We start from the raw sequence: 23,878 nt of genomic DNA on the forward strand, positions 1-23,878 counted from the left end.
GGAAAATTTACAAAATCACTGAATTATTTCAGCCCTACTATTAAAAATGAACTCTTTTTGGTAGATGCAAAGAAATGTAATCAATATCATCTGTCTGTTGAAACCTTAAAATATTAACGGCAAAAACCAACAGTTTTTGTCTGGAATCTTTAGGGACTGTGCAGAGATGTCTTTGCAGCTTTCAGGGACCACTCCGAGGAGACCCTAAATCTTTTAGAGACCACACTGACATGACCTTGAAACTTTCAGGGACTACCCAGATGAGTCCTTGAAACTTTCAGGGACCACCCAGATGTGACCCTGAATCTTTCAAGGACTATCCTGATGTGACATTGAAACTTTCAGGGACCACCCAGATGAGTCCTTAAAACTTTCAGGGACCACCCAGATGAGTCCTTGAAACTTTCAGGGACCACCCAGATGTGACCCTGAATCGTTCAAGGACTATCCTGGTGTGACCTCGAAACTTTCAGGGACCACACGGATGAGTCCTTGAAACTTTCAGGGACCACCCAGATGAGTCCTTGAAACTTTCAGGACCACCCAGATGTGACCCCGAATCGTTCAAGGACTATCCTGGTGTGACCTTGAAACTTTCAGGGACCACCCGGATGAGTCCTTGAAACTTTCAGGGACCACCCAGATGAGTCCTTGAAACTTTCAGGGACCACCCAGATGAGACCCTGAACCTTTCAAGGACTATCCTGATGTGACCTTCGCTCGTCAGCTTGTGCATTCACAAGCATTACTTGGTAAAGCTGACAGGCAGACGAATCACTGAAAAGATTTGGTCCAACTTCCTGCACATACAGCGTCAATATTCATGACGGTCGAAGTTAAGATTATGTAATGGCTTAACACGACGTCCTTATCGCTCCGATGTGTGACTGGTCGGCCGGCGCCGAAACACGTCTTTGCGTATTTATCACGCGACGAGATCTACAAGGCATGTTTTCCCTGGCATAAATGTGATGAACTGGGCAGTGGCTGAACCTTCAGTCGACTTAGACGAGCAAGCCTTGACGATTAATGGTAATTTACTCGCTGGTTGAAGTATGCTGTTACTGGCCGACGCGCCGCTAGTCTGAACAGTAAACAATTAATTATTCGTAAACAATCAGTTAATAATGGCACATTCCATTTTAACCTACAGGGCATCTAGGATTGTGCGATTGTGTAAGGTCCCGGGTAAGGTACAGGTTGCTCTTTTATGCTGTAAAGTTTCCCCACCATTTAAAATACTATGGTTGTATGTTACAGTCTTCATGATTAATTTGGAGATATAGTCAATGATACTTTTCTCATTAAGCGACACACTGAATCGTAAACCAACTAATATGGTCCTTGCTAATCTACATAGTAAAGGTCACGGGTCACATTGTTGTGAGGCTCTGCATTGTTTCAAGTCGAGTGTGTAAACAGCGTGATGTTCGAATGGATTTTGACTACTGCACTAATTCCTGAGCGGGAAAGGTTGCCGATTCTGAATGTAGGACGTCCATTACCCCAATTATTTAATGACAGGACTACATGGAAAGCAACGGAATACTGGATATCTCCGACGAATTTGATGTCTGTTACCACGGTCCTTTGTGGAGTGACACTGACAGTGCTGTTCCCGATCTCGACAATGGTGTCAGCAACTGTGATTGTAGCGTGAACATGACTAAGACTATGAGTCCTTGAAACTTTCAGAGACCAACCTGAGGTGTCCCCGAATCTTTCAAGGACTATCCTAATGTGACCTTGAATCTTTCAAAAACCGCCATTGCAAGACGAGTCCTTGAAACATTCAGGGACCACCCTGATGTGTCCCTGGATCTTTTAGAGACCACTCTGATGTGACCTTGAAACTTCCAGGGACCACCCGGATGAGTCCTTGAAACATTCAGGGACCAACCTGAGGTGCCCCTGAATTTTTCAAGGACTATCCTAATGTGACCTTGAAACTTTCAGGGACCACCCAGGTGAGTCCTTGAAACTTTTGGGGACCACCCTGATGTGTCCCTTAATCTTTTTAAGGGACCACTTAGATATGACCCCTAAACATTTTTAAGGACTGGCCTAGAGAGGCACTTTGAAATAGTAAAGAACCAATCAGATATGATCCCGAAACCTTCAAATGCATCCAGGTCCTCTAAACAATACAGCAATCATCAAGTTTTGACCTTTAATCTTGACATTTTCAAGAATGTGTATGAATGAGATGAATGATCCTTAAAAAATTGTCAAAAAGGATAAATTTACAATTTTTGAAAAGCAGATGGCTTTAAATACTACAATTTTTTAAATACTACTTTAACATTTAATTCAATAATTACAGTTTTGAAATTGATAATTACTAAATGCTTTGAGTAAACCCTCTCTTAGAGAGCACATTCTGTGACTTTTACTGTTCATCTTATAATCACAAAATAGTTCCAATTGTGTTCAATATATCATTTGTCTGTTTGTTTGTTTGCTTGTTTGTTTGTTAGCCAGTCTTTAAGCCACTGTGGTTAAACGAATAATAAAAACAAAAAAAATTGAGGTGTTTTAAGTTTTTTGGTGTACATAACTGAACATTCAAATTATGGTATGCCAGTACACTGCTTTATCATTTAAAATTTTCTTTCATGTTGAGAACTCTTGAGAAGATTAACCCTTGGAGCACCAAAGTCTACTTTTGTCACCTTCAAAAAATATAGCACAGTCAATTTTTTTCTGATTTTTGCTAAAATTTTGATAAAAAACTGTAGCCGATGAAATGTGATTACTATTCGGTCCAAAATTGTGAAAACTTACAGAAATGTTCACCAAAAAAAATGGTAAAATATTGCATTAAAATTTTGGTGGGAAAAATTACAGCAGTCAAAGGGTTAAGGGCAACACTAGGCAAAAGGTATGTATTTTCAGTACCTATGTATTATTCATGGTCTACATTGAGTATACAATTCTTGAAATTTATGATGAGAGTCAGCTATAGAAGGAAAAATATATTGAATCGGATAACTTCATGATATTAAAAATATTTATCCATCGTCAAGAGAAAAAAAACAAAGCGTATATTCTGGAGCTTTCATTTCAGGAATCGACCAGTAGATTCTGGGAGGTGGTGGTCATAACAGAGATGTGTAATTTTTTGCATGTTCCAATATTTGACAATTTTTCCCCTCAACAGAGATATGTAATACATGCATACTATTCAAATTTCTACACTTTTAAAGGGCAAACTACATTTTAAATTTTTTTTCTCAACTGTTACTGTTGCTGCATTTTTTTTCAAACGAGTTTTTACTCTTTCGATCCCCCAACTTTATACTGCGATAAAGTGTGCGTGTTCGCACTGATTCATGGGTACGCGAACACACAGTCTGTGAAAGTCACGATACCTTTCTCTGGATTAAAAAGAGATGGCGCCCTATTCGAGTATTCGCCACTGTCTGTCTGCACTGTTCCTGGTGTGTCTTGCACAGTCAAGACCGTTTTATGAAGAAAAAACGTTCGACCAATACCTTGATCACTTTAATCTAGCAAGCCATGGCAACAAGACGTACAAGCAAAGATATCTTTACAATGGTGAGTGAAAAAGGCAACTGACACAGGAAATCACGAGCAGGTCATGTGCTCTTCGATCAAAGGACGACAAAAGCGAGAACGTATTGAAGCGGAATGTTTTGTGCCGTTGTTTAAGATTTTCGCAAAGCCTTTATGTTGAATCATGTTTGCTAGAATATACATAAGTAATTGCTTAAAACAGAAGGTCACCGTGTGTCTGCATGATACAGACCTACAGTTTCGTAGCCCACAAGTTCAATGGCCTATGAAATCTGAAAAGTGTGTGGACAGGCCAACTTGGACAGGTGGGCGGTTCCAAAGCTGGATAGCGACTCTCTCCTCTAAGTAACAACTATTATAAATTCACCGAGCAAGGCATTATTGGCGACAGAACTGCTACTACAATCCCGAATCACCAACAAACCATGTAACTACATGACTTTTCTGTACACGTGGCCTTTTTTCTTGAATGTTCGAGCAGTCTGTTGTACTCCAGGAGTTTGAAAGTTGTACGCAATATACTGCACGCATCCGTAGCCCTGCCACTCCCTGACGGTTCCCAGACACTTCGCACCAAAACCACTTCGCACCATACCATCTCGTCCCATACCATTTCGCACCAAAACCACTTCGCACCAAAACAACCTCGTACCAAAACCTCTTCGCCCCAAAAATCACGTCGCCCAAAACCATTGCGCCCCAAACACAATGCCACTTCACTCCCCAATTTATCGCTAACCGTTAAAAGCTGAAAATAACCAACCACTGCCAGTGAAGTTATAATCACCTTTCTATCATCCCAGGACTGAAATCTTGAAATTGTACACATTTCGAGAAAATGACATCGCATCGTGCAATACCGCGCACGGTACCTGAAATGTAAGCTTACCATTTAGTAGTTTGCGTGTTTCTTTTTTTTCTAATATACCGTATGGTTTCATGGAAGAATAAATGGTTCGTGGTAGCCAAGTTGCAGGTAAAAACAACGTTATGATTCGTGGCATCGATGTTTTAGCCTGTTTTAGGACGAGTTGACGGAACTATAATTTAGTGAAGTGGTTTTAGTACGAGGTGGTACTTGGGGCGAAGTGGCGTTGGGCGAGGTAGTACTTGGGACGAGGTGGTTTTGGTGCGAAATGGTTTTGGGACGAAGTTGTGTGGGGCGAACTGGTTTTGGTGCGAAGTGTCTGGACCCCTCCCTGACTGACAGGGCTTCGGATCTGCATACAAATAGTCAGAGAGTGGCAGGGCTACGGATCCGCAGCAATATATAATAGAGATCCACCATCATTGAAAATAATGCAGCAGTCAATGTAATCCCTGAGGGACCCCGCCTTGGGCACTACGGGACAAATGTGGCGGATTAGGCCCTGTTTGCCATGAAACTATGCCCGAGGGGTGGGCAATTGCCTCATATTGATCCCCCAAGTCACTTTGATGGACAAGCGTAGAATTTATGAATGCCCTACCCATTGGGCTGGGGGAGATTTACTTGTTTTAGGTGGGGAGATTTCTTATCTGTGCTGGTGTACGTCACACAGGTGGAAATACGGGCCAGTTCATGTGATAAATATATATAAATATATATAAATATAAATATATATATATATATATATATATATACAAAATGTATACAATGTACCCTCCTGGGCCAGTTCATGTGATAAATATATAAATAAATATATATATATATATATATATATATATATATATATATATATATATATATATATATATATATATATATATATATATATATATATATAGTGTTCTCCCCAGAAATTTCTGAAACAGGGTTGGCTAATTTGCATAACAATAACTATGTAAATTTTTGTTAATTATGCAATACACATGTCACTCCATAGCATCAGAAAAAATCCCACAATAAAAGGATAAAGTAAAATCTTTTGTGCACTTTAAGCACTTCATATATTACATCCATATTTTCATTCAAAGTCTTCCAGTTCTCTCTAGAATAACATTCAAAATCAGACGTTTTATGTGATCCTCTGTTACGACCGGTACGTGTTTGTCTGTAGCCAGATTGCTAAAACCATGGACGTCTGTTTTAAACGTCCATGGCAAAACAGTTAGTTACACGGACAAGTTCATACGGGACTGAATATTAGTCAGAGGAGCATGCCTGCAGAGAAATATGTTGACTTTAAAACTCAATTCATAATAAGAGAAGCCCGAAAATATTGATACCGGGTATTTTCAAGAACAAGATTTGAAATTGCATCGACTTCTACTTCGACAAACGTACGAAACTTCGACAACTGCGCGGCGGCGGCTGTAGCCATGCATTGTGTGTGTGGAGCACGCTGCACACATGGCTTCAACATCATGTGGACGTACACAGATCTGGAAATGGCTAACTCGGACACGCAACGATATGAACACGCGGCAGTACCATACATTTTTGCATCTGAATTTTGTCTCAACCAATCGTACGATTTCAGCCACTTCTGATCGAAATCACTTTTCCTGACCTTCGGATTCTTACCAGAGCGAGACATGGGTGGCAACGGCAGTTCAACCAATTGCCTAGTATAGATGCTTTGACCATGGAGGTGACTGAGTGCCGCTGGCAAAGATGCAACACCGAGCCTTTCGTTGAGTCATGGATGTAATTTTTAATTTTTACATCCATGGTTGAGTATACTCCATGTCCGTTATGTTATATAAAATGGCCGTTGTCTGTACGATCGGCAGAGTAACACATTTCATGCTTTTTGAATTTAAGTTTCATCCGTCTTAGCCGATGTTCATTTGCACTACGGCCGCCCCGTTTATTCTCCTCACAGACAAGCGCGACTTTTGGTGCTTTGCACCCGATAACCCTGCCTCATTGTGTGTAAAACACATAAAAGCATCGACATGAGAGGAGAACAGTCTAACCATTTCACACATTTTGGCGATGGAATAAACCTTTTAATCATCTGGCACGTCGTGTTATCGCCACATTAGAACCGTTTACACTTGAACTCGTTTCACACAAAATCGCCGCCGAGAAACAATAGGTCTTCAGCCACATTGAAAGAGAATCGGCAGACACGAAACAGGATCGGGCGAAAAAATAAAGGATCGGGCGAAAAAAATAAAGGATCGGGGCCGATCCTGTTAAACGGCCTGGGGAGAACACTGATATATATATATATATATATATATATATATACAAAATGTATACAATGTGCCATCCTGGTTATAACCATAATGGCTTTATGGCAACCTCTGAACTTGGGCACAGAGAGTATGGTTACACATTGTTGAGGATTGAAAATATGGACTCACCAGAGTGCTCTAACGGCAATACGTACCATGAGCGAAGCATAGTGGCAACAGTGAACGCCCCTTATATTACGCAAGAGGCTGCAGAACAATCTCAGAGTGCTCTAACTACTATTAAAGCAGTGAGCGAAATACACAATATGTATACAATGTGCCCTCCCGGTTATCACCATAATGGCTTTATGACAACCTCTGAACTTGGGCACAGAGAGTACGGTTACACATTGTTGAGGATTGAAAATATGGACTCACCAGAGTGCTCTAACGGCAATACGTACCATGAGCGAAGCATATATATATATATATATATATATATATATATATATATATATATATATATATATATATATATATATATATATATATATATATATATATATATATATATATATATATATATATATATATATATATATATATATATATATAAGGAAGTCACTCAAGGACAGAATCACAATCAGAATTTTTATCGTTTCTGTTCTGTCTGTTCTTCTTGTTTTTTGTCAAAACAAATTTCAAAATAACAAGGTGAAAAATTGTTCTTGCTGTGGAAGTGAATAAAACCTTAAAACCAAAATGAACTTACCATAAGGACACTAAAGACAAAGTTATCTGCAGTTAACTGAACCACACAAACTGAGCTAGATAAAGTTGAATTACACCGCTGAGAAATGTCAGTGTTGGTAAAAAGTCTAGTGTGATAACCATAGGGTCACTCAGTACAAGGTGTTCTTCTTTGTTGCATTATGTTTACCTAAATCCTAATTACACAAGTGATATTTTTCAGTGTTGTTTATGATAATTTGCCCACAAGTCATAAATAATATTGTACAATGGAACTTGTAAAGTGAATGAGTAGATGTCACTTTAAATACTTAAGCTCTTTTTGAGCACAATGACATTTGTACCCATTTGAAACAACTTGAGTATAAACATGGAAAAGAATCTTCTTTGAAATATATTCACAACATTAGCGATGATAAAGTTAGTGTTATAGTCTGTTTCACTTAATTTTGTAGATCTATTATATGTAAAATATTATTTGTGGTTTCATATGCAAATGAATATGAAATCCTACACCTCTTTGAGTTTGCAGTAGACTTGCCGTGTCTTTAAGAAAATTATTTGAAATTAGTGCAGTCGTTATTGTCTCTGTGCTTAGGGGCTCCCTCACCTCCCCTTAATACCATGCAGGGGTATTACCGGTACAGTACTTCCCGTATGCAAATGTATTTTCTTATCACCCTGCTTCAGGGACTTATTCGTTTGTCAGAACAGGATATATTGCAAAGCATCTGGTATCAAACAGTGTAGTTTATCAAAATGCAGCATCAACAAGAATGCTCAGATAGATGGTCAAGATGTTCCATCTTGGTATAAGGTAACATCTCAGTTGAAAAGTTTTGCTTATTTTTTTCAGACAAGCACTGGTCCGGAGCGGTCCCATATTCTTTTACACTGGCAATGAAGGAGACATCACAGAATTTGCGGATAACACTGGATTCATGTTTGAAATAGCCCCACAATTTGGTGCACTGCTGATATTTGCAGAGCATGTGAGTATTTAACACCAGTGTATATTCGCTGTTACGACTCCTGTAGACCAAATTCCACCAGTGTGTTGCTGGCTTTCTCATGATGCCAAAAACCAAATTCTGCATGCTCTGTGTTTGCCACAAACATAACTGATAGCTTTGATACATTCTAAGAAGACAAATATGCTGTTTGAGACAAATACTATCTTGAAGTTGTGATAGACTGTATTACACATACCAGTATTTCAGCTTCGTAATGATGAGATCAGTTTTTGTCCTGTAAGATTATTGTATGAAACATGTGTATTGGTATGATAAGTGTATTTGAAGTTTATTCAAACAGAACTTTTATATCGACAGTGAAGTCCTTGAACAGCGGATATACTAGTAATAATAATTGAGATACATATATTAAAATGTCAAAATATTTGATGAAACATTATTTTTCTCATGTACACAAAAATGCACAGTTTACTGAGTATTACTCATTTCATAGGGTTTCATTAATATTCACCGAGAAGTCATGTTTATTCAGATATATTGGCTTTATAAAAGAAGCATTCTTAATTCAGTCAAAATGCATGATGTAGATAACTTGTCCATTATTGCATACATGTAGTACAGTTTAATCCAATTTCTAAAGCTACACTGTGATGTACATACGTCATCTCATGAATATGTATTGGTACATGTCAGCCTCCATCAGATTTTCTTGGAAAATTTGACTGCTTTGCAGCGAATATTTTGTCACTGTCTCACCATGAGAACATTGCATTCATTCTTTTCCTTACAGAGGTATTACGGGACATCGCTGCCGTTTGGCAACTCTTCGTTCACTCTTGAAAACGTTGGGCTGCTGACCACAGAACAGGCAATGGCGGACTTTGCTGTCTTAATATATCATCTCAAGGAATCTCTGAATGCAACAAAGTGTCCGGTCATCGCATTTGGTGGAAGGTCTGTACAGTGAAATATTTCAAAGATTACGTCTCATTACCAATGATACCACATATGAGTTTATTCACATTAAAATATAATTGACTTTTTGATGTTATCTGTAATTACTTTGACCAAAGCAATTTGCATGAGTCAGCAACAGTCAACTGTACAGCATAGCTGTTACCCTTTCTTTAGATGCGGGTGTTTGTTTAACCCTTTGAGCGCCGAAGTCAATTTTTGTTACCTATATCAAAATAAACATCAGTCAATTTTTTTCTAATTTTTGCTAAAATTTTGATAAAAATCTGAAGCCAATAAAACGTGGTGTTCATTTGGTCCAAAATTGTCAAAAAAAATAACAGAAAAATTCACAAAATTGGTAAAATGCTGCACACTATAATTTTGGTGGGAAAAATTGCAGCGCTCAAAGGGTTAAGAAGTTACAGTATCTGTGACATAGAGAATTCACACAAAGTCTATGAAAACCACATATTTCCGGAGGTTGTGAACTAATTGATGGTAAAGCATATACCGTATACAACATTTATATTTAATAACTAGCATCTCCACTTGTTTGCATAAATTTTCAATTGAACAAAAACAGCAAATCACATATACATACTCTACAGAAAGATGCTGCCATAAGTAACATATCAGTTTCTCACATTGAGTGTTTTGTGCTGTGAGAAAGTTAAATCATTCTACCAAAGTTGTAATAAAAAGGGCAGCTGGATGCTGTCTTTTATTTTATTATCAATGGAGAGCATTGTATTGTAAGTATCCATCTTTAACATCATATTGGAATCTTGCTTTCAGCTATGGCGGTATGCTGAGTGCCTATATGAGGTTTAAATATCCCAATCTCATTGACGGGGCCATAGCAGCCAGTGCACCCATATACCTGTCTTCAGGACAAGCATCCAGAGAATATTTCTTTGAAGATGTAACTCATGTGAGTAGGGGCTTTATATTGTATCTATCCAGAGAGTAGACTGAAAGATCCATCACTTGAGGGCGCTGTAGAGGGGCATCGTAGGGAGTGCCCTCAAGTGATCTTTCAGTCTATCCGAAGAGATCAGTGGTTTGAATGTAACGAGTTGTTCACAAATATTGTATCAGTCTTAACAGCTTTCACAAGATTGGGCCATTGTGAATATTTTTCAGTGTGCAATAACTACGATTCTCATGTCCGTGTGGTGGGCCATTTTAATTCACTTTTAGCCATTTTTTGATAGTTTATTTGTACGGTAAAACTGATAGCTTTTCATTCTTCTTGCATTGGTACAGGACTTTGAGCTGGTCAGTCCCAAGTGTACGGCAGCCGTGAAAGATGCCTTTGTAAAACTTGTTGAGCTTTCAGAACAAGGACAATCTGGTAGGTTTTGTCAGGTTAAATTTTGTATACAATTTTCAAGATTTGGCATCTACTTCTAAGTGATCAGAAAACTATCGAGTCAACACATTTTGACAGGCAGGGCAGCTTTCCTTCATTCCATCTATCCCATGTCTGATGGCAACCTCACCGTCACATAAAAAGTGCCCCACAGGAACTCTGAAGGACAAAGTCCTTCGGTAATCCAATGTTAATGCTCTTGAGACTTGTGGGGTTCAGTGGCAATTTTGATCAATTTTACCTTGTGTGTCCTCTTTTCTTGTAGAAGTTTTCATGGCAATCCTATAGAGCAGATTTTGGCCCTGTGGTAATCCCATAGGATTTGAAAATGTACGCTTAGACATTTTTAAATTGGGATTGCCATAGCATATTTTTGTGAGCGGTAATTGATTTAGTTTGCCTCTTCAACCCAGTTTGCAAGATTTTAGAGCGTCTGGGTAGGATGATAAGACAGTAAATTTAAACCAGGGTTTTGCCCGTAGAACACCCAAACCATGTCGAACATGGAGACGTTAAAGTTGGTGTGCAAAACATTTACTCCTGTTCCTTAACCTGGGCTGAAAACGCTCATATTTATGCATATCACATCTTTCTTCTGTCCTAAAGGATTACAAAAGTTAACTGAGATTTTCAAGCTCTGTAAAACCTTGAAGAAAGACAGAGTGAATCACCTGATGGGCTGGGTTAGGAATGCATTTGCTACACTTGCCATGATGGATTACCCATATGCTACATCATTTCTCAGTGACCTGCCAGCATATCCTGTGAAGGTATGTACTCTAATCTTTTGTTGTACATGCATGGTCACAGTTCAACAAATCTAGATTTAAGGTAGTACGTGTATGCGCCTTGAAAGTGAAAGACTTGAACTTTTGCTCAAACTTTGCTCATGGAATCTTTCAACCGTTCTTTTTCAAAATCAAGAATAAAAGTCAGGGGTCACTGTGCAAATTTTAGTACCAGAGAAACAAATTACCCAATATTTACCGATATTGGAAATTCAAAATGGCTGCCATCCCTGTGTTAACTCCATGGGGTAAAAAATAAATTTTCGATATCAAAAAACTAAGACAGTGAAAGTTTTTCTTTCCCCAAAGGCTAAAAATGAGCCCCAACAAGTGGTAGATTAGAAAAGAATTGGAAAAGTTTGAGAGTCTGAATATCTGTCTAGAGGCGCAATCTACCTTAAGTGAATTGCCAGTATTCTACTCCAGAATAAAAAGGACGCGATGCGTTCAGTACACCCAAGAGATCATGTGATCGTAGTACAAGCAAACCCGCATGTGCACTAACGCGTATGGAAATACACGTTCGTCTATACGCGTTACACACGTGGGTTTGTTTGTAACGTGCTCCATTCGAATTCCGGGTTTGACCTTAAGTGAATTGCCAGTATGCTAAAGTGCCAGGTACCTCTTGACCCTTTGAACTCTGAACCCCGGTGTCCTTTTTGCACATATGATGTAGGAATTTATCACTGAAGGGATTTCAAGGGTTGACTACGTGATACTGATTGATGGAGCTGCATGAGGTAGGCATACCTAGCCAAGCTAGGCTGTAGGAAAATTAGGTTTTACATGTAAAAAGTTTATAATGGTCATGCGGTTATCGGGACCATCAAAGACAATTGACAATTTTGGCTTTGCTGACCCCTGATTCCATAGTATGAATAATTGATAGCATTTTATCTCCTGTATTCCATGGAAAAAATAAATGACAATATGAATCCGTCATAATTCTGGCTACTGCGTCTGTCTTTGCACTTTGTATATAGTTTGTGTGTTTTTTTGGTTATTTATATGTATATTATTGTTAGGTTTACCAATTCAAATTCATCACTTATTTCTACTGAAAAGTTGGAAAAATCTGCTGTATTATAGCTGAAATAATTTCCCTGTTGCTTAGATCGATGTTAGGCTTGGTGTGAAAGTGGATATCACTGGTTCGTTGATCGAATTTGTATTTTTATTAGCTGTTATAAACTACTGACGTATGCCTGTTTCATTTCTGTTTAAATTGACTCTCACATAGGTTGCTTGTGGATATATCTTGGGAAGTACTGATTCTTTACACGGACTGGCTCAAGCTGCAGGTATGCTTTCTCCTATATTGTGTTATTTTGGTCCCAACCAGTGTAGAGTCTACAGGTTGCGTTTAATGAATATTCATCATTGATAATGAATCAGTTATCATTAAAGGGACATTATTTGCTTGTTAATCGCCATGGACACTGTCCAGGGGGACTTATAGGTTTGGTCATGTCTGTGCGTGCGTCCATGCGTTAGTCTGTCTGTTCACGTAGATATCTCAGACATGCCTGGTCAATTTCTTTCAAACTTTGCACAAGGATAGTACCCACCCCATACAGATGCACCTCGATTTGTTTCACAATGCGATCAAATTTGGCCGTATTAGAGGACTTTTTAGTTTACACCTCCATAGACTCACATGTATGAGTCAGCTCTCCATAGAATCTCATGTATAAGGCCAAGTAAAATAAAGATTTAGTTTCTCATTGTATTCATATTGCAAAAAGGATGGAGTGACACTGTTTTTAGTCCCCACGGATGAAGTCCAGGGGGCTTACAGATTGGGTCATGTCCCTCCATTCACGCAGATATATCAGATATTTTGACAAAATGTCACGTGACCTCGGTGACCTTTGACCTCAAATATACATATTTGTCGATAACTCAGTAACCACTAGTGCTACACCCTTCATATATGGTATGATGGGACCACCTTATCATGCATATATTTTACTGCATTAATTATGCACATATCTAATTTTGAGCGAGCCAATAGAGCTAGAGGTCTGATTTTTGGTATATAGGGATAACTATAGGATAGAAATTTTTTGACCAAATGTCATGTGACCTCGATGACCTTTTACCTAAAATATACGTTTATGTCAATAAATAAGTAACCACAAGTGCTATGTCCTTTATATTTAGTAGGATGGAAGACCTTATGACAACACAGGCTTTACCTCATTAATTATGCACATATCTAATTCTGGGCAAGCGAATAGAGCTAGAGGTCTGATTTTTGGCATATAGGGATTAATTAGCAATACAATTTTTTTTTCAAAATGTCACGTGACCTCGATGACCTTTGACCTTGATTATACATATATATGCATAACTCAGTAACCACAAGTTCTATACCTTCAATTTTGATAGGATATGAGACCTTAAGATGTCACATCTTGTACCTCATTTATTATGTGCATATGTATTTCTTGGCTGGCCAATACAGCTAGAGGTCTGATCTTTTTTCCTGATTTAGAACCATAACTTAGACATGCCTCATGTGTTTCAAATTGGGAACAACGACATAAACCTATGTGCCCATAGCTCTCAACATATACACTCCAGTGATACTTCTTAAAGACCACATTTCCCTGCCCCATCAAGACTAATACTCCTATTACAAGTGGGGACTATGTCATTGTCAATTTGGCTTGTTTAAACTATTCTCATTAGTATTTTTTTCACCGTAAACTTGAAACTCAGATATGTGTTTCAAATATTTTGTGTGGTGATGATCTGGCAGTATTAGGGGCAGTAGATAATTTCTACATGCAAAGACGGCAAACAAAACTTATCACATTAGACCTCAACCCCTTTCCCTGAATGACAATTTGGAGCTGCAAAAACCGTGGATGAAATTTATGATTTGAACTTCCACAAGACGTGATGATTACTGAAATAAGTTGTTGAAAGCTTAAATTGATGACAGATTATGAACAACAAATATTTCAAAACAAAATGTGAATGTTGATTGAGTATCTTGCATTATATTATATGCACAATTGTAGGGTTTTATGGACGTTTGTGCATCATAATTTTGAAATAGAGCTGCACTTTCTCATAAATACTATGACTTCTATTTGTCATGTATGCTTAATAAAGCCCTGTTACCTGTATCTATTGGATTTTGCTCACCAAAAAAGTATCCAATCTTCACAGAGATGTTTTGGTTTCCCATTATAAAGCTATATTGTCTTTGAAACTGTCACTATTTCTAACCATTGGTTATAGACTTGGTTGATTAAATTTAGGCGCTTAAAATTGCAGTGGCCTTATTTAAGTTGCAGCTCAAAAATAATTTACTGGTAATTCTCCACTGACAAAACTCTGTAACCACAGGTTGAAACTTGGTATGCTTGTTTTATATGGTAACTATATTTAGATTTGTTCAAATTGTGGTGAAATTTTCATAGTTTTATTTTTTTGTCAATTTTTCCTGTTTTTGGTCAAAAAAATCTTCCCTGAAAGTACTCTCTCATTGCCTTGAACTTGGTATGCATGATCCTAGGGTTGGCCTCTATCAGATTTGTTCAAATTTTGGTGAAATTTTCATATTTGTAATTTTGGGGTAATTTTTCCAATTTTTGGTCAAAAAATCATTTTCTCTAAAATCGCTCGTCCAATAGCTTCATGTGTCTTGAAGTGCTGTACCTTGACTTGCTTTTTGCTCTAGGTCTTCTCTACAATGGGACCAGTGGCAAGCTGCCATGTTTTGACATTGAAACAGATTTTATTGAGTGTGCTGATCCCACTGGTTGCGGTGTTGGAAACAGTGGCAAGGCGTGGGACAACCAGGCAAGTCGAGTTCATGGTCAAATGAATCTAATAGTTTTGATTGGAAATTTTCTATAGTATATTGTGTATTTTGATTTTGCCACTCCTGTGTTAATTCTTTGATATAGTACAAATGGAATTTAAAATTCATTATTCCAAAGAAATGTCAAGACAGGAACTACATTTTTAGAATGCCATGTGATACTTAAATGGCTGACCTTTGACTTTTTCCCATCGTTATTCCCACCCTGCAGGCATGTACTGAATTTATCATGCCAGGAGGAAGCAACAACGTGACCGACATGTTCCCAGTGCTTCCGTTCACCCTTGAGATGAGAGATGAGTATTGCCAGAAACAGTGGAACATTACACCCCGGAACAACTGGCTAAACGTCAACTTGTGGGGAAGAGGTAATAAATTATAATGTGGAGGCATTTTCAGTGTCAGGAGCATTGATGGCAGTTTTTCACATTTTGGGTTCTGAAAGGAAAAAAGGGAATTTTGATTTAAAGTACATTGTCTACTGTTGCATCTGTACCAGTGTTAAACAAGATTGTGTTCATGAAGCACTTCCCCTTAGCTTTCAGGTGCTCTTCAATTTTGTTCACATGGATCACCCTGCAGACCCATGGTTCATTTGCTTATTTATACCTTTGGAAAGTATCTTGATAATAGGAAGTTAGATCGTAGTTTCAGGTTGTGTTCAAATCTACATACAATACAAGTACTTATAATAACAGCTGATAAACACATTGAACAGGACTTCTGATAAGAACCGATGGTAGTACTAGCGCCCTCTATTGACATGATCAATTCCCTCATCTTGTACTCTGTTGAGTTACTGAGCATTTCACTTCACAATTTATTCATAATAATCAAGCCCTCTGTTACAATTTCAAAAGTTCTTAACAAGTTTATTTTCTATAATGGCTAATACTTGTGTGATATTTAGACAGTATTATTACGATGGGGGAAGGGGTGGGGGAGCCCTACACCAAGATTTGAAACTGAGGAAAACATGACAAGTTTTTCATGAAAAAGCATGCATGGTTTCACACTACTTTACCACGATGTCTTGAAAGTGTTGTTGGATGGTTTTGTCCTGAATAATTATGATCATAATTCCCATGTTTCGGACATTGTTGATATTGAGACTGTAAACCAAAGTACCAAACATTATGATTACATGTTATGGCAACCCTCAGTGATAGTGTGCATTAGGTTTTAATGCACTTTGAAGATGACAGTGCATAGTTTGCAAATTCAAGATAGCACAGAGGGCGTTTTAGTTGACTTGTTCATGAAAATTTGTTGTCGTGTAGAACCAAATAGCACTTTAGAAGACATTCTGCCACGGGACATAGTTGATGGTCGGATCGTCAATTACAAGTTGTTATCAAATGTATTCAAATTCATAATCATGATGTTGACAACGCAAATGGAATATGCGCCAGTATCATCTGTGCCTTTTAAATGTGCCTTACCTCTGCCTGTTCTGTTTTCTGCGTGTATCCATACAGACATCAGCAGTGCCAGCAATATTGTGTTCTCAAACGGAAACTTGGATCCATGGAGACGAGGTGGAGTGACTGAATCAGTTTCTGAAAGCCTAGTTGCCATTTTGATCGAAGGAGGCGCCCACCACTTGGACCTGAGGTGATAATTATTCTTGTCACTTGATAGTGTATAGAGCACTGTCTTTTATGTAAAGCTAGGGTAAATTCCCAGTAAAACAACATGGAAGGCATGCAATTCAAAAAAAGTATTTTTTACATGCCAGGAAATTTTGTTTCTCGGGATAGAAACAAACACAGAATGTTGAGCTTTTACAACTTTCAAAAATGACTAAATGGGCAAAAAGTAGAAGTGGCTTGTTTTTCAAACAATTCTTGAAATCACCCAGGCTAAGGGACGATTCAGAATTTACTTCCAGGGGGAGGGTGGAGGATTTTCTATTTTCTCGGTGATTTTTTTCCATGGCCCCCCTAGTAAATTATAGAAAAATCTATGGCCCCCCCCCTCATCTTTCCTGTTTTTTTTCCATGGCCCCCCCCCCTAATATATACATGCATGCTTATACGGTACATTATAGACATATCTAGTCTAACAAGTTGCAGGAACTGTAGGGCCTAGTGGACATTAATCGATGATATAACAAATCATTTCAGGGTTATGTGACTATAAAAAGAATGATTTGCAGGGACTGCAAGTGGCACACTTTTGGAAAGGGTAGCAATAAACATATCTGGTTGTAAATTTCTGAAGAAAAGTTAATTACTAAATATGAATACTTTTTTCGTTATGTCTCACTGATACATATGATGCACACAAAGACAAGCAAAGATGTCAGTTAGAAATGGTGAACAGAAAATCAGAGGAGCAGATAATTGGCAAAGTGATATATATCTTGAAGTTTAATGGTACGTCTCATTTGCAGATATCCAGATATTTCTGGAAAGTGAGATGTACATGTACATGCACACGTTCAGCATACATTTTCATTTGATGATGCTGAATGCAGACTCACGGTGAAAGTTTTAAACATTAGGAATTAAAATTGGTGAAAGCCAACTTGTTTTTAATTTTCTCTTTTTTTCTAATTTGGTTGTCATAAAACCAAGTTGCTGCCACTGAAAGCAACAATGCTGAGGAATATTTTAGAACATTTCTTGAACAAAACACCTTATCCAAAACATGAATTCACATGTTATTCTGCTCATTCCATTCACAATCCAATGTTCATATTAAAATGCAGATAACCCTGTGTAAGTCAAATTCACATTTTGTCAGCAGTATTTTTCAAAATTGACAGAGCATTCATATTTCAAATTTTTTTAACAAACTTTAATTTAGAATAGTCATGATGCGCATGTTTTCAGATGACACGAAACAATACATGGTATTTTGTTTTTTTGCCTTTTCTGCCAGCCGCCACTGTGAAATCTTTGATTATACATATCAGAATGAATGGGACACAAAAGTATTAGCATCAATACACAATGTGTAAGCCTATCCACATTTCTCCTAGCCTCATACACACTGAGATCACTTCTTGGACTACAGCAAATTTCTTGTGTATACAATATTTCAACAATCCGACACCATAGCATTGGTGCAGTGCCACATGATCTTCTGGATGCACATACAGGATTATTGGAAAATCAACCCTTTTGTAAATTTTTCACCATATATTTTTGACAGTAATACATAATATTTTTATTTTCAACATTAAAACCTATTCGTTGAAAAGCACCTTGAAGATGAGACGGCCATAAATTTATTTTCAAAAAGTTTATAGTAGATGTAAGCACTGTAAAAAGTTATGTAGAACATTTAAAAAATTTAGAAAGGGTAAAATTGATGAGAATGAAACATAGAAAAAAGGAGCAGAAAAGAAGAGTAGCAGTAGCAGTAGTTTACTCAAAGGATGAAGTGGGTGTATATTTGGGGTAAAAAACCTCAATTTTTGTATTAATGATAAAAATTTATTTAAGTCGAAAACTAGACAGTATTTTCTGAAATGTAATATTTCACTTGAAAGGATAGTATTCATGTAGAAAAAAACAACTATTTACTTGGCATTATCCATCTTCATTTTAAAATTGTAGGGGTTTAAAGACTGACACTCTAATAATTGATTAAAATCATGATCAGCAAAATTAAAATGCCTCTTATTCAAAATGCCTCTTATTAAAAATGTAAGAGCTTTATTGCCAAACAAAACCAATTGATAGTTGTTGTGTTATATAGCATTTAAAAAACATAATGTGAAATTTCAGAAAATTTGACCCAGCCGGAGTGGAGTTAAATTCGTTGGAAATTTTGAAATTGGGAGGCAAAAGAAGCCAAGAAATCAGGTGATTTGCATACATTTGCATAAATTAACACTTCTTTATCATGCAACTTTCAACTGCTTTACAAGCTACAAGGTAAACCCAACCTTAAAAAGACATTTGCTGTAATTTTTAGCATTTGTTCAATGTTCATCTCTGTGTATCAGCATTTGTTTGTTATTCTATCACTACATAGAACACCCAATGCTGTATTTAGCAACATACCAGTGTGAACATAAATGACCATTGTTATTGTTGATAAATGAATTCTAGTCTGGACTTGATCTGAGATCTCTTTTCAACAAAAACAACCCTGACTGTTCACTGTATGGTTTGTATTGACACACTAAATACTGGACATTTCATAACGCTTCAGGGAGGAGAACAAGATACTGCAGTAGAAGCATAAAACAAACCACTGTGAATATTACCGAATTTCGCAGCTAAAGGAGTTTAACTAAACATGTTGAGTTTATCTGTCACCCAGGTAGCGTCTACGGTGCTCTTTTGTAGAGATCAGAAATTCTGGGCAAATATTGAATTGATGTTTTTTTCCTTGGCCCCCCCTAAAAGATTGTGGTATTTTTGTCTGGCCCCCCTAAATTTTCTTGGGAAAATGGGTGGCCCCCCCTGAAAATCCTCCACCCCCCCCTCCCCCCCCTGGAAGTAAATTCTGAATCACCCAGGCTAACTGGTATTGGCATTGGTTAGTTCATACTAAGATAGCGCCCTCTGTGGTGTAACTGGGCAGCGTAACTTTATGTGTGATCAACTCTCTCAACACAAATATTACTGCCACAAGGATTGGCATGTCAACCTTGCATTATTGTCATGTAGTAGATTTATATTATTGGATTACTGATACTCATAACTTTTTAAACAGCGCCCTCTATGGTTCATTGGGTAGATACAGTGAATCATAAGTGTGACAAACTTTCTCACTAAAGTATAAGTACTCAGATTGATGCTGTCACAATACCAGTACTGTGTGACTAGTAGAGTCCTTGTGTTACATCCTCATGCCATGTAATACAATTACCGGTAGCCATTCAGACAGCGCCCTCTATAGTGTGCACTTGAAAAACACTTGAAATGGGTGTGGTTCAACTTTCCTGTCAAATCCCTTGCATCTCACCTGGTGCATTGACACTGTTTACGTAATCAGCTTTCCATGGCAAGGTCAGTGAATATTGACAAAAGAACTATTCAAATTCCCACATAAGATGATACCCGTGACTTGTCTAAGTAGCTGGATTCTTTCTTGCCGGAGCATGAAGGATACAGGATCCAAACCCTCTCCCTACGGAAACAAAAAAGGTGTAACTAAATATTTCTAAACTACATTCTTGAACACCTTCAACCTCTTCCCATAACAAAAAGAAACAAAAATAATCTTATAAGATGGCAGCAGTGTTCCAGATTAAATGTTTGTCCCTGAACAATAATCATAGCAGAAGAAAAACGACAGTATTACTTTTGTTTCACTGTACTCATATTTAACAATACTTTTAACTTTTGATAATATTTTCACCATTTTCTTTAATAGAAATACATATTTTTATTTTTCTGCTCAAAGAATATTGAAATACAAGGTCTCGGCTTTTGTAAATACAACACATATGTAATATTATTGTTTGCAAATGGATTCTAGTCTGGGCTAGAATTCATTGGTCAAATTTGACATTAGATAAAACGCACATAAAGGTAGCATTGACGCATTGAATACTTGGCATAACAGTACATATCTATGTGTAAAACAAGAAAATAAATTTTACAAACTGAACAGAAATCTCAGAAAATGTACTAAACGTTAGAGCTAATGCAGCTTCAAACTCTGTTTATATCTTTATCTCCAGGTCTTCCAACCCGGCTGATCCTCCCTCCGTGGTCCAAGCAAGGGCAAAGGAAGTCCAGTACATACAGCAGTGGATCAAACAAGCGCAGCGTAACAACAGCAAACAAAAGTGAATTTTAATAGCCTAGCAACAAATACCATGGGAAACTGAAGGCTTAAAGCTCACAATTTTATGGCAGTAATTGTCCATTATTAATTTCTCAGTTTCAATTCCAAGAATTAACTGTAGAGCATAATCCAACATTTCTCGGCTAGAATCAAATTTTTGCATGAAATGCATGACTGTGTCAAAATCCATTAGATATATTTACATCAATTACATACCTTGTTGCAAAGTGCAGGCAATTTTAATCACATCCTTATCTTCCTAGCAAAGAAGCTTGAAAAAAGTGGTGCAATTCATGTACTATTTCCCATTTTTACCAAGCTGACTTATTTTCTTGCAAGTTCAAAGTGCCTTAAAAACACTCAGATAGTCATTAGGTCGTCACATTTTCTTAACTTGGCATTCAGAAAATAGCTACTGCTAAAATTTCAAGAAAAAGAAAATTTGTCAAAATGTACATTTTAAGGAAATATGTGATATGAAGATGCAGTGTTGCTGCAATAGAGAAAAAGTAAAAAAAAATAAAGCTACAATATCAAATCTTAAAAGTGATGTCGCTGATAAGTTTTTAGAGCAGGTTCCTTTGAAACTTACAGCACAGCTTCCTAAAAGGAATAACTCTTTGAGAGCTGTAATTTTTCCCACCAAAAATTTAATGCAACATTTTACCAATTATTATGAATTTTTCTGTAATTGTTTTGATAATTTTGGACCAAATGAACATCACTTTACTTTGGCTATAGTTTTTGATCAAAACTTTGGGAAAAACTTGAAAAAACCTTTGACTAGGTTATATTTCATGAAGGTGACTAAAAACCGACTTTGGCAGCCAAAGGGTAAATCCAATTTGCCTATTGAGTGTTTGTGTGTCTGTACCTAATTTAGTGATGTTAGGACGAGATCATTATTACATGCCTCGTATATCGAACGTCCCACGTTCCGTAGGATTCAATGGTAACTCATTGATGATGTTGCAGGTGACATAGTCATCATTTGACTAAAAGTGAACTGGGACTGTTTTTGGCTTTACAACTTCAATATTTAAAAATGATAAAATTACATGTTTTACATAATAAACACTGTTTTACAAAATTATGTGTAAACATTTCAATAAGCTGCATAACAGTGATTTTAATATATCAATGCGCAATTTCATGATGAAAATAATTATTTTTTTCAACAGATTTTCATCTAACATGGAAATATGGCATATGATTATCATTTGTATGTAAACCAAAAAATCTTTTGTGAAAATTATGTAAGAGAGGCATGTAATAAAAACATAGCCCAAACATGGGACTATGTAGCTGTGAGGCAGGAGACCATTTGCCTTCCTTATGTCTGGCAAATGGTCACTTGCCCCCGGGCACATAATTCCATGTTTCAGTGATCATACATATTCTTGACCCGAACGCAATGAAACCTCAAGTCATGAGTTTGCTTTTGATACAGTAAACAACTGTAAGTGGCCTTTTGTATTATAGGAGAATTTGTGTTCAACTATGTACTATTTTCTGCAGGCTGCTGAAGGACAAATACTTTGGCAACCAAGGTTTGATTTTTTTTTGAAACTGGTCTCTGTGTGACAGAGTAGCCAGTGGGTAGAAAGTAAATGTATTGTAAAGATGTGTAGAGTGATTTATTGTACTTTATGACAAAAGAGGCAAACTTCAAACTTTAAAGTTTTGTTTGATGTTCACAAATGAACTTTGCAAGATATTTGGCATATTCAAAAGAAATAGAAATATTTTGTTCGCTTGTATGGGGTAGGACGTTCCGACATTTACTGTGAGATGGACTGATGGAGAAAGGAATAAAATGCTGCACAAGTTATTATATTGACTTGAAAATAAAGATCATGTCAAAAAAGACTACTAGTGTGTTCCAGTTATGTCGAATTCGTGCTTCTGAGCATCTGAATTTCACATTCTCTTTTCGTTCTTTTTTCACCGTTCACCTGCATGTAATTCGCCCTAAATGCTTATGTTCCATTCTTCAGATTCTCCAGAAGACTTTGTACCCATATACGTATCGGAGGGGTATACCAGACATTGTATATGACCTCTATGCTACTAGCAATAGTACATGTAGCTATTATGGTACCCTGCCTGTGCAACCCTGATGATATTGTAAAGGAAAGCAAAGTGAAAAGATCCTGGCGTCGCAAAGCACGTCACAATAGTTCAGAAATTCTTGTTCTTTCCATGCTTGCATGGATCACACAACCTGATGTGCAACTTTGGACTGATTAAGCTGTGCGCAGGCGCATCGCAGCTTCAAACCCGAGATCGTCATTGAGCGTCGGATAAAAATTAATACGAGTGGTTTTCCGAAACCAATGAATACGAGTGGGATTTTTTCGAAGAAAAGCAACACAGTACGTCTGTAACGCATATCCATTGACCAACGTTTGTCTCGCCTCAAAACGGATGCAACTTAAATTAATGAGCACCAGTCACCATTTTCGCATTGCTTTTAGATGGAAATAATTAACTTTATTCTGACGATTGTAATATTTTTCAGGCCGACGTGCAAAGCCAGTGATCATGTGTTGTGTATTCGAGGAAATGACTTCATGAAAACATTTTTATTTTTCGGCAGAGGTATGTTAACTGATGACTGTTTACCATAATTCACACGTTCGAATAAAATTATCAATTTATGATGTGAAACTATTCACATTACATTCAACAAATGTTAATGAACGGTGACTCCGTATTGTCTTTCGATAGATGTCACTACGGGTCCGTTTGTCTGTTCATAGTTGTTACATGAAATATGCGTACTTATTTATGTGCAAGC

General features: G+C 37.3%; 1 protein-coding gene across 1 annotated transcript; it reads left to right on the top strand.

Annotated features, from left to right (window-relative positions):
* Nucleotides 1-3,319: 3,319 nt before the first annotated feature.
* LOC139114478 (dipeptidyl peptidase 2-like) lies at nucleotides 3,320-22,947 on the top strand. The gene is made up of 11 exons (XM_070676238.1): nucleotides 3,320-3,558; nucleotides 8,249-8,384; nucleotides 9,157-9,320; nucleotides 10,119-10,254; nucleotides 10,590-10,677; nucleotides 11,302-11,465; nucleotides 12,727-12,787; nucleotides 15,181-15,302; nucleotides 15,536-15,692; nucleotides 16,803-16,938; nucleotides 20,972-22,947. Exons 2-11 carry the CDS (start codon nucleotides 8,334-8,336, stop codon nucleotides 21,081-21,083), a joined length of 1,191 nt encoding a protein of 396 aa, XP_070532339.1. The 5' UTR covers nucleotides 3,320-3,558; nucleotides 8,249-8,333; the 3' UTR covers nucleotides 21,084-22,947.
* The last annotated feature ends 931 nt before the right edge of the window (nucleotides 22,948-23,878 follow it).

Source organism: Ptychodera flava, chromosome 16 (genome assembly GCF_041260155.1).
Source record: "Ptychodera flava strain L36383 chromosome 16, AS_Pfla_20210202, whole genome shotgun sequence".
Classification (NCBI taxonomy): domain Eukaryota; kingdom Metazoa; phylum Hemichordata; class Enteropneusta; family Ptychoderidae; genus Ptychodera; species Ptychodera flava.

Coding starts and splice junctions, on each gene's coding strand:
- LOC139114478 (XM_070676238.1), top strand. CDS start 8,334: ATGTTTGAAATAGCCCCACAATTTGGTGCACTGCTGATATTTGCAGAG. Junction 9,321..10,118: donor GTCATCGCATTTGGTGGAAG/GTCTGTACAGTG, acceptor TCTTGCTTTCAG/CTATGGCGGTATGCTGAGTG. Junction 15,693..16,802: donor CGTCAACTTGTGGGGAAGAG/GTAATAAATTAT, acceptor GTATCCATACAG/ACATCAGCAGTGCCAGCAAT.